The following is a 16,970-nucleotide window of genomic DNA, read 5'->3' on the forward strand; positions in this document are numbered from 1 at the left end:
AGCAGGTAAAGCCACCACCTGCAGTGCTGGCAGCCCATATGGGCATCAGTTCCAGTCCCGGCTGCTCCTCTTCCAATCCAGCCGCCTGCTAACGCACCTGAGAAAGCAGCAGAGGATGACACAAGTGCTTGGGCCCTTGCACCTGCGTGGGAGACCAGAGGAAGTTCCTGGCTCCTGGCTTCAGCCTGGACCAGCGCTGGCCATTACGGCCATTCAGGGAATGAACCAGAGGATGGAAGATCTCCCTCTCTGTAACTCTTTGAAAATGGATAAATGGATCTTTAAAAGAAAATGCACACACGGTCACTGATGTTACCTTCCGATTCTGGCTGTAACCTGTGTCGCGCGCGTGCCATGCTGAGGCCTGCCTTTTGGTCCACACTCCCGCAGCCCTTCTCGCCTCCCTGCGGCCATTGCGGAGGCTTCTCTGGTGCAAAGACTGACGCTCCCTCTGGTCAGTGGAGGACAGTCTTGCCACTGGGCTTGTTTGGATCGCCATTGGATCATCCGTCTGATGTCTCCCTGGCCAGTTGCAAAGTATGCTTTCCTAGGCTTCCTGTCCTTGCAGCCAGGCTCACTGGGCGTTTCGAGTCTGCAAAGCAGTCTCACATGCCTGGGTCCCATCACCTTCCCAGCAAAACACGACGTTTGCAGAATTGTTGAAAACTGCAGAACAGGCAGTGAGGCTGAACTTGAACCCTCACCTGCCGGCCTTCAGTCCAGGACCCCCACCTGAAGAATTTTAGCGGTTAAAGCAAAGGCTGGACAGACAGACAGACAGACAGAGGGTGCTCTGGCAATGCCCGTGTGAACTTGGCAGCTCATTGACCCTCTCTGACCCCATGTGCAAAGTGCAGAACACAGCAGGTGGCAGTGACGTACGACCAACACGGTGTGTGCCGGTGCTCAGCAAGGTGCCCACGTGAGCACCGCAGCCGTGAGGCTGCTCCACGAGGACGAGGCGCCGGTGCCCGGTGCAGGGGGGTAAGCCGCTGCCTACAGTGCCTGCATCCCGTGTCGGAGAACTGGTCCCAGTCCTCAGTACTCCATCTCCGATCCAGCTCCTGGCTTCAGCCTGGCCCAGACCTGGCTGAGCGGCTGAGTGGCAGCCGGGCAGGGCAGTGGTCCCGCGGACAGTGGGAAGTGACCGGGGCTGAGGGCTGGAGCGCAGGTGGAGGCTGCCTCACCACAGACATGGTGTCATCCCAGCAGAAGTCACTGCCATTGCTGGGTGAGCCATCCCCTTGTGGGGGACACAGGGGAGGTCACAGGGCTGCAGGAGGCAGACAGGCAGGTGATGACTAAGTGAGGTCGGGATGAGCAAGCAGCAAGCAGTGTCTCAGAAACACGTGGGGAGGGGCCAGTGCTGTGGTGTAGCGGGTAAAGCTGCTGCCTGCAGTGCCAGCATCCCATATGGGCACCAGTTAGGGTCCCAGCTGCTCCGCTTCTGATCCAGCTCTCTGCTATGGCCTGGGAAAGCAGTAGAAGATGGCCCAAGTGCTTGGGCCCTTGAACCCTGGTTCCTGGCTTCGGATCGGTGCAGCTCCGGCTGTTGCGCCCAACGGGGGAGTGAACCAGCTGATAGAAGTCCCCTCTCTCTCTCCCTCTCTCTCCCTCCCCCCCATCTCTCTCTCTCTCTCTCTCTCTGTCTCTCTTCTCTTTGTGTAACTCTTTCAAACAAATAAAAATAAATTTAAAATAAAAAAGTGAGGAGACCCAGTGCTGCTCCCCTCCCCTCCTTCTGCATGGCTTTTCTTACAAAAACTTTATTTGAAGGGCACTGTGACAGAGAAAGAGAGAGAGGAATCTTCCATCTGTCAGCTTGCTCCCCAAATGAATACAACGGCCAGGCAAGAGACAGGAACTCTACCCGAGTCTCCCAGGTAGGTGGCAGGGGCCCAAGCACCTGGACCATCTTCCACTGCTTTCCCAGGCCATTAGCAGGGAGCTGGACTGGAAGCAGAGCAGCCAGGACTTGAACCACCGCTCATGTGGGATGCCGGCATCACAGGCAGCAGCTTAACCCACTGTACCATAGCACTGCTTAACTTAAGCTCAGAGATCAAAAAGCATGGAGTCGCCAGGCTCGGCAGAATGCAGGGGATAACACTTCCCACCGAATCCGGAAACCTACTCCATTCACATCTGCCATAGCTGCTGTGGCACGCGATGAGCCCGAGCAAGGCTGCCCACTGTCCAGGAGACCAATAAATACCCACCGTGTCCAACTGTAGGACAGACAAGCGCCATGCCAGAGGCTGAGGTGCTGTGGGGAGCAACTCGGACTAGACTGTTACTGGAATTAAGACTTATTCTATGCATCTGCTCTCCCACAATATGGCGCTGGGAGAGGAGGAAACAGCTTCTACACAGCTGCCTTTCACCAACTTGACAAGCTGCAGGACCTGCTCCTGATTGGAGGAGAGCAGCGTGCTCGGCGTGTGGGTAGCAGAGTTGGGATTGGTGGAAGAGGACTATAAAGGAGGAGAGAGACAACATGCACCAGGAACATCTAAAGGGAATACCTGAGCAGCCCCCGAGAGAGCCGGCCGGCGGTGTGCCGCTCCCCCGCGGAAGTGGGGAAAGTGGCTAGGGGGAACCGCCCTTCCACGGAGGTGGAAGGGTTGGTAGCCAACCCGGGAAGAACCAGCAGCAAACCCGGGAAGGGCCGAGCAGACAAAAGAACAGCGCAGGGTCCTGTGTCGTTCCTCCGCGAAGAGGGGGAGCGACAAGGTGCGGTCTATTCTTTGTTGATTTGTTTGTCTTTATTTGAAAGGCAGAGATGCAGAGATCTCCTGTGTGCTGGTTCAACTCCCCAAATAAATGCCCTAACAGCGGGGACTGGGTCAAGTCAAAGCCAGGGGCCTTGAACTCCTCCAGGTCTCCCATGTGGGCGGCAGGAACCCACTCTCTGGGGCTGTGACCCGAGTACGTACACAGCAAGACACTGGACTCAGAAGCAGAGCCAGGACTACAACCCAGGCACTCAGACACGGGACGTGGGTGTCCCCGCGGCACCTCCACCCCTGTGTGCTTCCAGGGACGCAGCTGAGTGGCCATAAAGCAGTGCTGGTGGTTAACAAGCTCACCAAGGTGGCACGTGTTCTGCCTGGACCCAAAGGCTGCCCAAGTGTCTGAGAGGCAGGGAGGAGACGGCATACCAGCCAAATAGGGGTGCAGAAGCCAGGAGGCACAAAAGCACAAATCCCAGACGCACAGAAGTGTGGCAAAAATAAAGCACGCGGGGCCAGTGAGAGAGAGACTACGAATCAGCCTCATACCTAGTTATCCACTTGAGAGTGTCAGAGACACAGATGACAGAGAGAGCTCCTATCTGGCTCACTCCTGAGATGCTCACAAGAGCCGGGCCAAAGCCAGAAGCCAAGAATACAATCCAAGGGCCCATCCATCTCCTTGAGCCACCGTCCCTGTCTCCTAGGGCCTCCACTAGCAGGAAGCTGGACCTGGGAATGGAACCCAGGCCCTCAGGTGAGACGTAAGTGTCTTAACTGAGCTCAGGAAAAGCAGGGCTGGGCCAGACTGGGGAGTCATCCCAACAGGGGTTAACCTGGGAGAGCTGACCCAGAGAAGTGGACGCAGGGAGGGTGGGCTGTCCCAGCCAGGGATGAAGAGAGAGACCCACGCAGTCTAGTGAGTGAAAAATGGAGGTCGCGCCCGCAAACTGTGGAGAGGCTGGAAGCAGAACCGCACCCACTGTGCAATCTCCATCCAGGGTGTAGGACACCCAGCCCCCAACCCCGGAGCCGCTTTTACAAACGTCACCCCATGTCAGCCTGAATTCCACCCTCAGACTCCTTAGTCTTGGTTTCCAAAGAAGTCACGCAGTCCCCACGGAGCGCCCCACGGTTTGCAGGGCGCGGGGCCACGCCCGCCCTCTCCCGCGTAGTCGAGGCTACTGAGCGTCCAGTCGCGTCCCGGGCTGGCCCGGTTGCCCGGCAACCGGCAACACCCCCCCCTCCCTCCCGCGCGCGCGGCCGCCCGGCGTTTGTGCGCCGGCCCCGCCCCAGCAGCGCGCGCGGTCCGTGCGGCGCGTGCGCGTGCGGGGCGCCGGGCTAGCGGGGCGGCTCGAGCAGGCGGCTTTGTGGCTGAAGACCCCCGTGAGCCGGCCCGGCTGCCCCGAGCGCCTTTGCCCCGCCGCGCGGCGCGGGACTCCTGGGAGGCGCGGCGCGACCCCAGCCGGCGGCGGTTCGGCCGGGAGCGTGGAGGAGGCCCGACACACGGCCGAAGCGCGCCCCGGCGCCGCCCCCGGGGGATGTGAAGTTGGGCGTCCGGCGAGTTTCCGGATTGGGATCCGATGCCCCGCTCGCCTCCCCGACTGAGAAGGGAATGACCATGGTAATTAACGCCCGCCTGGTTGGGAAATGCCGAGGCGCTCGCTCCGCCCGGCTAAGCCCGGCTGCCTTCGGAGACGCGCCTTCCCCGGGTCCTCGCCCCTCCCCCGGGCGGGGGTCTGGGCCCCGGAGACGCGGAGACGCGGCGTGTAGACGAGGGGAGGGCAGCCCTGGCCTTGTGCACCTGCCGAAGGAGACGGCGGCAGCCGAAATCGGGCTGAGCCCTCCCTGGGTGAGGGGCTTGGTTTTAGTGCCTTGGGTCCGTGGAGCAGCTCCCACCCCCAGAAACCGTGTCTGAGTGGGCAAGAAAGGAAGTCCAGCAACGAGGGCCCCGGGCCTCGGCGGTTGCTGAGGTCCTGGTCCCCGCGCCGGTTGCTCCGCAGGCCCTGTGAGCCCCGCTGCCACCCTGCGCTGCCCGCTGTGGCAGGCACCCCTGCCCCTTGGCCCTCGTCCGGGGCACGCCTGACCCCCTTGGCCCTTGCTCTGACCTCGCAACCCCTGCCCGGGGTCCTCCTGGAGCCCCTGAGGTCTGCTAAACTTGATCCTTTCTTTTTAAAGATTGATTGATTGATTTGAAAGTCAGAGTTACCCAGCGAAGGGGAGAGAGGTCTTCCCTCCGCTGGTTCACTCCCCAATTGGCCACAACGGCCAGAGCTGCACTAATTCGAAGCCAGGAGCTTCTTCCAGGTCTCCCACATGGGTGCAGAGGCCCAAGGACTTGGGCCATCTTCCACTGCTTTCCCTGGCCATAGCAGAGAGCTGGATCGAAGTGGAACAGCTGGGTCTTGAACCGGCCCCCATATGGGATGCCTGTTATATCTTAATGTTAGCCGTCGCAAAGCACACCGGACACCAGAGTAAGGGAAAGGGTTTATTGGGGAACACCCTACAGACCGGGGTGAAGGGGCGGCGAAGGAAAAAGAGAGAAGGAGACTGTAAGAGAGAGAGACAGAGGAGGAAGAAGAGAGATGAGAGGAGGAGAGAAGCCAAGAGAGGCTGAGAGAGCGCAGGAGAGAAGGACCAAGAGAGCACGTGTGCAGGAACAGGCCCTTTTAAAACTTTGCCGGAGGGCGGGCAGGGAAGCAGGAGCAGCAAATCCCGTTAGGATGGGGGTGGAGCCTGGCTCAGGTAGCTGGGCCATGCGGCCACCTGGCTACAACTGGGCCAGTTTCCTAACAATGTCGGCCACTTCTTGATCCCTTCTTAAAGGGACCTTGACCCCAGAGCTTTATCTGCCACGTTATCCTGTCTAAAACCCCCACAACCCACACCCCACACTTCCTCTGTGTCCTGCGCCTGCCCTGTCATCCTGCACCTGTCCCTTCATGATCTGTTAAGAGCTGGCTCGGGAGTGCGGGTGGCTTCTGTTTGGCTCAGGAAGCACCCTTTGCCTGGAAAGCCTTGCTCCCGGCTGTCGTCATTCTGTAGTTGTACAACTGTGTATTGTAGTCTCAGCATTCCTTGCAGTGTGCCAGCGGTATTGTATGCACCATGTAAGTGTCTTTAAAAAAAAAGATTTATTTCAAAGGCTGAGTTAGAGAGAGAGAGAGAGAGAGAGGTCTTCCATCTGCTGGTTCACTCCCCAGATGGCCGCAAGGGTGGGAGCTGGGCTGACAAGAGCTAAGAGCGTCTTACCGGTCTCCTACGTGGGTGCAGGAGCCCAAGCACTTGGCCATCTTCCTCTGCTTTTCCCAGGCACATTAGCAGGGAGCTGGATGGGGAATGGAGCAGCCAGGACTCAAACCAGTGCCGCAGGCAGCAGCTCCTAAGCCACAGCACTGGCCCGGATGTTGTCTCTTAACTGCAGATGAGAGTGCTCCTGGGTTACCCCGCAGGCTGCTCCTGCTGTCTGCCTTCATTGCCCTGGGTACTGAAGCAGAATGGTTTACGGAGCTCTTTAAGCCAGTGGCTTCCCCTGAGCTATGGAGAGAGGTGACAGACTCGCGCACAGAGCCTGGGAGCCAGAGCCGCACCCTGCCTGCCTTTGACCTGGTCACCGTGGCCTTGTTTGGGTTTTTGGTTCCTTTGACTTTACTGTTCCCTCCAGTCTGAGAGTGCTGTGCCGGGCATGCTGTGCCCTCAGGCCCAGGCTGCTCCAGAAATCCTTCCTAGGTGTCCCAGAGGTCACCCCTGCCCATCCCCTTCACAGCGAGGGTGGGGAGTCACTGTGTGACCCGGGGCTGGTGTCTTTGTCCCCCATTGGACCGTAGCTTCTTGAGGACAGGAACCCACATCCGCTTTGCTTTCCATCACTGTCTCCCCGCAGGTAGGGAGTGTGTTGAATGACGTGCAGAAAAGCAGAAATCCACATTTGCTTTTTTTGGGGGGGTGGGTTTCTGTGGTGTGAAAGGCTGGGCAGATGATCCTGTTTATTGGCAAGGGGCAAGGAGCCAAGTCTGCAAACTCTACACCAACGCTGATGAGCGACAGGGCAGGGGTGGGGAGGAGGGGAGACGGAGGAACACGCTGTGTCATTGTGCCTGAGCTCTGGCTCCTCGTCCCAACACCTGCACCGACGAGGGACAGCCCTCCTTTCTCATGGAGGCTGCAGCACAATGGAGACGTGACTCAGTTTACCCGCTCCCACAGGGCAGGTAGGGCGAGAGGCTATGTTCAGGTGGTGCTGGAAGCCCCATGCCAAACACAGAACGGAGGCTGAAACTGGTCCGCGGCTGCTGCTGGCGGCTGAGTCGGCTCCCTAGGGCCTGGGCTTCTCTTGGTTCTCAATGACCAGCTTGTCTGTCGAATACAGTTGACCAATGTGGACCTGTTGAGAAATGATTCCAAGGTCTCTTGGCTTTATTCACTAGGGCTTGGATTTCTACAGGATCCTTTACATTTTTATTTTCTCTGAAGGCATCTCGTATCCTCCTGATAGCATACGTTCTGTAGTTGTAGGCGCTGAAATGCTTGCTCTCTCTCAGCATCGCCCGGTACAGATCTAACACTAGTGCGCGGCTGGAGGTTGCCATTTTCGATTAAAAAAAAAATACTAATACACGGGTCCTCCAAGCGGAGGTCCCGAGTGGAACCCGAGCCACAAAGCTGCAGCGTGCGCAAGAGCCACGGAGCAAATGCAACGTCACATTTGCTTTTAAATGCTATTCCCGCACCCTATCTGATTTGCCATGATTTCACTCGGTATCCTTGCACTGTGCCAGACATTGGCCTAGGCCCAGGAATTCAGTGGTACACTCAGACAAAACCTCTGCTTAGGGAACAAGCAGTAAACACTCAGAGAGTTGCTGTTAAATCATGAAAAGCGTTTATAGGAAGCAGTCAGAAAGCGGTGCTGGGGACGGGCATTTGGCCAGCCGGTTAAGACACCTGCATCTTGAAGTACCCAAGTTCAATTCCCAGCTCCGCTCCTGACTCCAGACCCCAGCGGTGGCAGCGATGGCTCCAGTGGTTGCATTCTTGCCGCTTATGTGGGAGACCTGGATTGAGTTCCCACTGGCAGATGTTTGGGAAGTAGCCGAGACAACGAGCGCTTCTTGTTTCTCTCTGTGTGTGTCTCAAATGAAAATAATAAAGTGACAACTACTGGGGGTGGGGATCGCCTGCGCCTCCCCAGTCCTGATACGGCCCCCGCCTCCTCTCTGTCTTCCTCTAGTATCTTGCTTTGCACAGTAACTTACGTGGTCATCCTAATTATAGACAGTGTAGACACTGTAGCAAGGAGGTTTTTCCAAAATGGGATTAAAATTTTTGAGAATTTATTTTATTTGTCTGGGAGACAGAAATCTCCTGTTCATTGGTTCACTCCCCATTATGTTGGCAACATCCAGGCTGCAGCCAGGACCTGTGACCTCAGTCTGGCTTCTCCCGTGGGTGGCAGGAACCCCACCAGTGGCGCCATCACATGCAGACTTCCAAGGTGCACCGAGGCAGAAGTCAGACCAAGCGCTGGAGTGTGGAGTGTGAACATCCCAACCAGCGGCCAAATGCTCACACCTCTACAGAGGTGCAGCTTGAGCAGAGCCCAGAGACACAAACAGATCGTGTCCCCTTGATTATGGGACAATGTCCAGGAGGAGCAAGGGCTGTGCAAGGGGTGTTGGGCCTGAAGGCAGAGGAAGGCCTGCAGCTGGCGCCAGGTGTCTTCCTTGCGGAGCCAGAGGGTTCTAGTGGTGAGCTCTGCACTGGGAACGGGCTTGTCCTGGCCTTGGGAATGCCTGTCCCGTGGCCAGTATAAGGCCATGGAAATCGTTTGTTCTGGCCCCGCTAAGGGCAGGACTCAAAACTCAGTAAGTCTTTAGCAGGCTAATTTTTAAGTTGGTAATATTGTATGGCATGCAAATAGTGTTATAAAAATCCAAATGGGAGCTGGCATTGTGGCACAGTAGGTTGGACCTCTGCCTGTGACGTTGGCATACTGTACGAGTGCTGGCTGGTGTCCCGGCTGCTTCACTTCTGATCCAACTCCCTGCTAATGCACCTGGGAAAGCAGAGGAGAATGACCCAAGTGCTTGGGCCCCTGCACCCATGTGGGAGACCTGGAAGAAGCTCCTGGCTCCTGGTTTCAACCTGGCCCAGCCCGGCCATTGTGGCCATCTTGGGGACCCGGAAGACTCTCTGTCTCTACCTCTCTAACTCTATCAAATAAGTAAACCTTAAAAAAAAAGTGCTATAGTTTTGGAGCTGTGTTTGGGTCTGTGATTGATTTTGAGGTAATTTTTGTGTATGGTAACCATAGATTAAAGTTCTTTTTTTTTTGCAGATGGATACTCACTATTGCAGCACCATATGTTGAAAAGATTATCCTTGCTCCACCACATTGCTTTGGCATATTGATTGAAAATCAGTTCTTACATGTGTGGATCTGTTTCTGAATTCTTTATTGTATTCTGTTGATCTGTTTATCTGGACACCACCACTATGCCATCTTTATCGTGCAGCTTTGTAATAATTGTTAAAAAAATCACATCAGTCCTCCAGCTTTGTTCTTCAAAGTCCTTTGTAGTTACATATGAATTTTACAGTTTGCCAATTTCTTCCTTTTTTTAAGATTTATTTTTATTTGAGAAGCAGAGAGAGGGAGGGAGAGAGATAAGAGAGCGATCTGCCGTCTGCTGGTTATTGCCCAAATGGCCACAGCAGCCAGGGCTGGCCAGGCCAAAGCAGGAGCCTGGAGCTTCTTTAGGTTCTCCCACGTGCACATGGGTGGCCCAAGCACTTGGGCCATCTGCTGCTGCCTTCCCAGGTGCATTAGCAGGGAGCTGGATCAGAAGTGGAGCAGCCAGGACTTGAACTAGCACCCACGTGGGATGCCAGCACTGCAGGCAGTAATTTTACTCACTATGCCACAATGCTGGCCCCTGTTTGCCAATTTCTACCAAAAGATGAGAACTTTGAATGAAAATGTCAAACTTTTATGTGAATTTTAGTTTTTAAGGGTTTTAGAAATCACAGCACATGTGTACGTGTACACACACATTTTCTTGCAGTTATTACAGTTAAGTCGAGTGTGGCTGCCAGCCAGAAAAGGATGACGTCACAAAAAGCCAGGGGCCAGAATGCTTAGGAGCCGGCGGCCTAGCGCAGCCCACACGGCCAGGCTGGTCCCTCAGGACAGGGCAGCTGCGGGCCTGCACATCACCTTCATTCCCTCCTCTCAGCTTGCAGACTTGTGTTTTGATGTTGGTAATGCATTACTTTTCTGTTTGTGCAGCTTGGGCTGCTTTTGAAGTGAAGTGCGAGCAGCACCTCTATTTTATGCAAATGTCGGCCTTGATCGATGCTACGTGCCCTTCCCTTGCCTGGAGGAGCCACTGCGGACTGACTGACGCGCTGCCATCCGGCCTTTTCTGTATGTGAGCTCGAAGGTCATGGAGAAGTTCTGTTTCCGGGAGGTCTGGCCGAGTTCGGATAGGATCCGCCGCTCCTCCCAAGGACACTGCCCAGCAGTGTGTCGTGGCGAGCGCAGGACCTGGCTGCGCCCGCGGACCTCAGACCCCGCTCGCACTTGGTGGCTGGCCTCGCTGAGCCTCTGCTTTTCCATTTTAGAGAGGACCTCTTACCTCCCGCCCTAGGTGCAGCTCCGAGGCTTGGAGGTGACGAGGATGATGGCAGTACTCGCCGAGTGCTTGCTCTTGTCAGTCGCTGTGCTTAGTGTCTTGTTCACGTGCCACAGAACGTCATCGCGGGGGCAGAAGCGGTGCAGCGTTTAAGACGCCGCTTGCGATGCTGGCGTGCCACGTTGCCAAGCCGTGTCACATCCCGCCTGCTCTGCTGCCAGTCCAGCTGCGTGCTCGTGTGCCTGGGAAGGCGGCAGAGGAGGCTCCTACCACCCACGCGGGAGACCCAGAAAGAGTTTCTGGCTCCCAGCTTTGTCCTGGCCCGGCCCCAGCTGTTGGCGGTCATTTAGGGATTGAACCAGCAGATGGATGGTCTGTGTCTCTCTCTGTGTGTGCCTTTCAAATAAGTAAATAACTCTTAAAGAAACAAAATTCATGACAGGGCAGGTGTTTGACATGGCACTGGAGATGCTAGTGGGATGCCCACGTCCCTTATGGGAGTGCTTGAGTTCAGCTGCTGATGCCAGGTTCCTGCTAGTAGTGCTCCAGTAGCCGGGTCCCTGCCAGCCAAGACTGAACTCCTGGCTCCTGACTGTGGCCTGACCGGACGCTAGCTGTGTGGGCGTTTCGGGAGCCAACCAGCAGATGGGAGCTCCCTGTCTCTGTCTTTCAAAAGAAAAAACTTCCTGACTGCTTAATGAGGTAGAGGCTACTGCATAACAGGTGCCTAAATATATATGTATATGCATTTACCTCCTGATTACCTCATTTGTGTGGTTTTTTTTTTTTTTTTTTTTTTTTTTAGACAGGCGAGTGGACAGTGAGAGAGAGAGAGAGACAGAGAGAAAGGTCTTCCTTTGCCGTTGGTTCACCTTCCAATGGCCACCGCGGCCGGCGCTCCGCGGCTGGCACATCGCGCTGATCCGAAGCCAGGAGCCAGGTGCTTCTCCTGGTCTCCCACGGGGTGCAGGGCCCAAGGACTTGGGCCATCCTCCACTGCACTCCCTGGCCACAGCAGAGAGCTGGCCTGGAAGAGGGGCAACCGGGACAGAATCCGGCGCCCCGACCGGGACTAGAACCCGGTGTGCCGGCGCCGCAATGTGGAGGATTAGCCTAGTGAGCTGTGGCGCCAGCCCTGATTACCTCATTTGTTTCCAAGATGATTTTATTATGAAAATTTCCAAACATACCCAAAAGTGGAATAATGAATGAATCCCCATGCTTCGTTTCTCTCAGAAATCAGCCAGCTTTTGCTGCATCGGGTCATCTACCCTTTATTAGGGTGGGGAGGCTGCAGTATTTTAACAAATCCCGAGTTTTCAGTTCAGCTATTTCAGCAGCACAATATTTAGTTCAGAGTGGTGTGTTTATTATGCTTCAGTCTTCCCAGGTGCCCTGCACAGGATGATGGGACAGAAAGGGCTACCGCAAACCTCGGGCCGCCTTCCACTTCATTCCTACAGATGTCACCGTGCACCACAGAGGCACCGGCACGTTCGCTTCCGTGACCCAATGCCATGTTAAGATCAAGCAATAATTTTTATTATCAGATTTCCCTGATTGCTCAAAAATGTTTTTTTGTAGCTTATTCAAACCAGAATGCAAAGACCACACATGGAGTTAAGATGAGTCTTTCTTAATCTTACTAAACATTTGTCACTTTATTTTTTTTTAAGATTAATTTATTTGAAAGAGTTACAGAGGGGCAGAGAGAGAGAAAGAGAGAGGTCTTCCATCCGATGGTTCACTTCCCAAATGGCTGCAGTGGCCGGAGCTTGGCCAATCTGAAGCCAGGAGCCAGGAGCTTCTTCCAGGTCTCCCACGCAGGTGCAGGAGCCCAAGGACTTGGGCCATCTTCTACTGCTTTCCCAGGCCGTAGCAGAGAGCTGGATTGGAAGTGGCACAGCCGGGACTCGCACCGGCGCCCATATGGGATGCCGGCACTGCAGGCAGTGGTTTTACCCGCTACACCACAGCGCTAACCCCTGTCGCTTTATATTGTATGTGACATCTCCCATTTCATGACAGTTTTTTCATTGTTCCTATTCTGATTTATTTGAGGATTATTTCTTATTTTTAGAAGTTTATTTGCCAGCAAGAGCGAGATAGATGGACAGAGACCTTCCATCCACTGGTTCATCACCCAGATGCTTGCCACACTGGGTCAGGGCTAGGCCAAAACCAGGAGCTCAGAACTCCATGCAGGTCTCCTAGTTGGGCGGCAGGGACCCAACTACTCGGCCATCACCCACTGCCTCCCAGGGTGCACATCAGCAGGCAGCTGGAACGGGAAGCGGGGCTGGAACTGGAACGCAGGCTGTCCAATGTGGGATGTGGCCGTCACATGCAGTGTCTTAACTGCTGTGCCAGGCGCCCACCCCAGGAGTTTTGCTTCTAAAGTTCAATAAGGGAAGTGTTGGAAGTAATGCCAGAGTTCTGGAAACTAATCCTGCCCCTCCCCATGTTTATACTTGTCTCTGAAAGCCAGGTAAAGGGAAGAAAGAGAAAGGCCGGGGCAGGTCTCGAGGGAAGAAGCAGAAGAAGCCCGAAGTGGACATCCTCAGCCCCGCCACCATGTTGAACCTGTACTACATCGCGCACAACGTCGCCGACTGCCTGCACCTGCGAGGCTTCCGCTGGCCAGGTGCTCCCAAAGGGAAGAAGAAGATGTAAGTGACAGAGCTCGCGGCTCGTGCCTGCTGCAGAGAGCAGGACGTGGGCACGAGGAGGCGGGACGTTCCAATGACTGCAAGCAGAACAGACTTTGCTGAAGACGACTTGAAATGCCAGCCAAGCACTCTGCGGTAGGAATGACCTCTCAGCTGACCTGGTGTGGTTAGTCATGGCGCTTCAGAAGCTAAGGGGGAAGAGAGTCTGAAAAACAGTCCTGCATAGTGTAGTGCAATTGGCAGTACTTTAAAACATTATTATCGTAATTTTGGGTGAGAATTAAACCTTGCTCGCAAAAGACAGGAGTTCTAGTTTGCGTGAGTTTTTTTCCTTTTGTCAAGGAGGTTTGTTATTTAGAGAAGATAATGCAAAAAGCCCGAGATTGCTTATCAACATCCCTCTCTCGGGCACTCTGGTTTTCCTCTTGTAAAAGTATTTTGGGGCCGGCGCCGCGGCTCACTAGGCTAATCCTCCGCCTGCGGCGCCGGCACACCGGGTTCTAGTCCCGGTCGGGGCGCCAGATTCTGTCCCGGTTGCCCCTCTTCCAGGCCAGCTCTCTGCTGTGGCCAGGGAGTGCAGTGGAGGATGGCCCAAGTCCTTGGGCCCTGCACCCCATGGGAGACCAGGAGAAGCACCTGGCTCCTGCCATCGGATCAGCGCGGTGCACCTGCCGCAGCATGCCAGCCATGGTGGCCATTGGAGGGTGAACCAACAGCAAAGGAAGACCTTTCTGTCTCTCTCTCTCACTGTCTACTCTGCCTGTCAAAAAAAATAAAAAGGTATTTTGGCAGGAGTGGGCAGCACTGTGACGCAGCAGGTTAAGCTGCCACTTGGGATGTCCGCGTCCCATATTGGAGTGCCGGTCTGAGTCCTGAGTCCTGAGTCCTGACTGGTTCCTTCAGGTCAGCAGCTGAGAATTGTGCTTGGGCCCTTGACGCCCACAGAGGAGACCCAGATAGAGTCCTTGGTCGCTGGCTTTGGCCTGGCCCAGCCCCGGCTGTTGCAAGCATTGAAAAAGTAAGCCAGCGGGTGGAAGGTCTCTCTTGCTCTCACTCTTGCTTTGCCTTTCAAGTAGATGAAAATAAATAAACATTAGCAGTATTTGGGGGGTAGTGGGCATTTGGCCCAGCCATTAAGATGTGACTTCTGAGGGCTGGCATTGTGGTGTGGTGGATGGCCACTGCCATCCATGCCAGCATCCCATGGAGGCACAGGTTCAAGTCCCAGCAGCTCCACTTCTGATCCGGTTCCCTGCTAATGCACCTGGGAGAGCAGTGGAGGATGACCCAAGTGCTCGGGTCCCTGCACACACGTGGGAGACCTGGAAGAAGCTCCCAGCTCCTGGCTCCGGCCTGGCCCAGCCCTGGCCATTGTGGCCATTTGGGGAGTGAACCAGTGGACAGAAGTCTTCTCCCTCTCCTCTCTGTAACTTTGCCTTTCAAAAAAAGATGTGACTGTGACTCCACATCTCATGGTAGAGGCCCTGGGCTTAAGCCCAGGCTCTGCTCCCCATGCCAGCTTCCTGCTAATGGCACCCTGGGATTCAGCAGGCGATGGCTCAAGTCGTCGAGTCCTTGCCACCCACACGGTGGCAGACCTGGATGGAGCTCCTGGCTCCTGGCTTTTCCCTGGCCCGGCCCTGGCTATTGTGGGCATTTGGAGAGTGAACCAGCAGATAGGAGATTGATCTTGTCTCTCTCTCACTAAAATAAATAAAAATTTTAAAAAGAATAGCTATTTTGTGTCTGTAAGTTTCTTAGCGGTCTGACTCTGACCTGGGTTTTCCCTGGACTCCCATGGGCTGGGCCAGCTCCACTGCACTGACCTTGCCGGGGTTGCACACCGGTGGCGAGAGCTGGCCCACAGCAGGCAGTGTTGGGGTGCAGGGCGCAGGCCGGCACCCGCCCCCTCCTTCCCACCATGCTCGGTCCCGCTGTTTGTCCACACTGAGATTTCTTCCCGCCTTCTGCCGACTTCCTTTCCATCTTGGCGGGCATCAGCTCATACTCCAGCCGCGCGAGGAGAGACTTCGAGATGACAGTGCCCTTCTGTCGCCTCAGTCCCAAGAGGAAACTTGGAAGGAGACACTTGGCAGTGCAGGCACCGTCTCCGCGCCTCCGTCCCTGCCTCTGCTCTGTCTGCTGGCCGTGCTCGCTGTCCCCTGGCCCCGCTGGACGGCACTGGTGGGACCACCAATTCTGAACTCCAGGGGCTTCTCTGCACAGCCCCGATGCGCCAGTGTCCTGGGTGGCCAGGTTGCGCTGCAGGTTGCTGCAGGGGGAATCGGGCTTCACAAAGCTAGGGGGCGCTGCACCCAGGACCCAGGACTCCACAGATACCAGGGAAGGAAACAGGAGGCTACGAGAAGACTGGTACCAGACAAGAGGGCTGCTCGGAGCCCTGTGAGCTTGTTGCAAATGCGTCTGTCTCCTTGCCCATCTGCCGGTTCAGCGTGAGCCCTGGCCGGTTGTCAGAGGTGCCCGCAAGTGGGTGCGGCGGCACAGGAGGCCTTTTCTCTCTGTCCGCGGGTGTTGAGGCAGGCAGCACCCTCCCACCTGGTTCAGAGACTTGGGGGGCCCCAGCTGGTTTCGGTGCCTGTCAGTTGCTGGCAGGAAAGGTGGGGATGGGGAGCGTGCACCTTGCTTTCTGGGGCTGGAGTTGCGGAACAACTCCCAGGACCTTCTCCTGTTTCAGCGTTTCAGGACTGCACACCCCCTGGCGCAGGGTGGGAGAGGCTGGACCCAGCTAATGAGATGATGGAACAAGGGCGATACTTTAGTAGTTGCTGGTCAGGCTGGCTTCTCCATTTTCCATCATTCCCCTGTTGGAAACACCCAAATTTTTTAAAAATATTTATTTATTTGGAAGGCAGAGTTATACACACACACAGTGGAGGGAAGGGGGGGTCTTCCATCCGCTGGTTCACTCCCCAAATGGCCGCAATGGCCAGAGCTGTGCTGATCCGAAGCCAGGAGCCAGGAGCTTGCTGCAGGTCTCCCACGCAAGTGCAGGGGCCCAAGGACTTGGGCCATCTTCTACTGCTTTCCCAGGCCACAGCAGAGAGCTGGATTGGAAGTGGAGCAGTCAGGACTCGAACTGGTGCCCATATGGGATGCGGGCACTGCAGGAGGCAGCTTTACCCAGTATGTCACAGCACCAGCCCCAAGGAACACCCATTTTAAAAATTCCCATTTTCTTAAAAAAAATTTCCCATTTTCCTTTAGCCTCTCAGACACACAGGCTAATGTCTGCTGACGAGGAGCAGAGCCGGGACTTGGATGCAGGCACTCTGATAGGGAGTGCGGGTGTCTCCAGGACCAAATGCCACCCACATCCCATCATCTCAGCACATTCACTGAGCAGCTGCTGTGCACGGTCGGTGCCAGAGCAGCAGGACAGTCACTGTAAAGGAGGCCACCGGGCAGAGCCCACCCTGCCCGAGGCGGGGAATTTCTGTTCCCGCTCTGACAAGGCGCCTTCCCCGTGTGACTGCCAAAGGTGACCAAGCGGAGACCGGGGCATCTGACGAGAGCATGGATCCTTAAACCTGGCCGTTTTTATTTCCCTGAAACCCAAATCGCCTGGATCCCCATTCTCCCTGGGGTTGGGGGCTCAGGGAAGCCTGGGGGAAGGAGCCACGTCCAGGCCGTGAGGGCTGCCTGGAGGAGGCAAGGGTTGAGACGAAGGTCCTTGCATGAGGCTGTGGGGGGGTTTTTGAGAGAAAAGCAAAGACGGGAGCAGGACCTGGCAGCGTGGCAGAGAAGGGACCGTGACCACAGGGACAGGCAGCATGTCCCCCCGAGGAGGGAGGCTCGGCAGTGTGTGTGTCTGTTAGCTTTTTGTCACTCTAACGTGCCCGAGAGGAGTTGCTTAGCAGCTTGGAGAGCCGGGGCTTCCCAGTGTGGGATGAGGAGGCAGACAGGGTGGATGG

The 16,970-nt window shown here is 55.8% G+C and overlaps 1 protein-coding gene and 1 pseudogene across 2 annotated transcripts; one reads left to right on the forward strand and one right to left on the reverse strand.

Moving 5' to 3' along the window:
• The first annotated feature begins 4,022 nt into the window (after positions 1-4,022).
• On the forward strand, positions 4,023-14,772 carry SMKR1 (small lysine rich protein 1). The gene is made up of 2 exons (XM_008258205.5): positions 4,023-4,356; positions 12,854-14,772. Exons 1-2 carry the CDS (start codon positions 4,348-4,350, stop codon positions 13,040-13,042), a joined length of 198 nt encoding a protein of 65 aa, XP_008256427.3. The 5' UTR covers positions 4,023-4,347; the 3' UTR covers positions 13,043-14,772.
• LOC149127586 (LYR motif-containing protein 4 pseudogene) lies at positions 4,363-9,065 on the reverse strand (annotated as a pseudogene). The gene has a single exon (XR_016231024.1). The product of XR_016231024.1 is annotated as an LYR motif-containing protein 4 pseudogene (transcript).
• Positions 14,773-16,970: the final 2,198 nt, after the last annotated feature.

Source organism: Oryctolagus cuniculus, chromosome 3 (genome assembly GCF_051225735.1).
Source record: "Oryctolagus cuniculus isolate XC-2025 breed Fujian yellow rabbit chromosome 3, ASM5122573v1, whole genome shotgun sequence".
NCBI lineage: Eukaryota > Metazoa > Chordata > Mammalia > Lagomorpha > Leporidae > Oryctolagus > Oryctolagus cuniculus.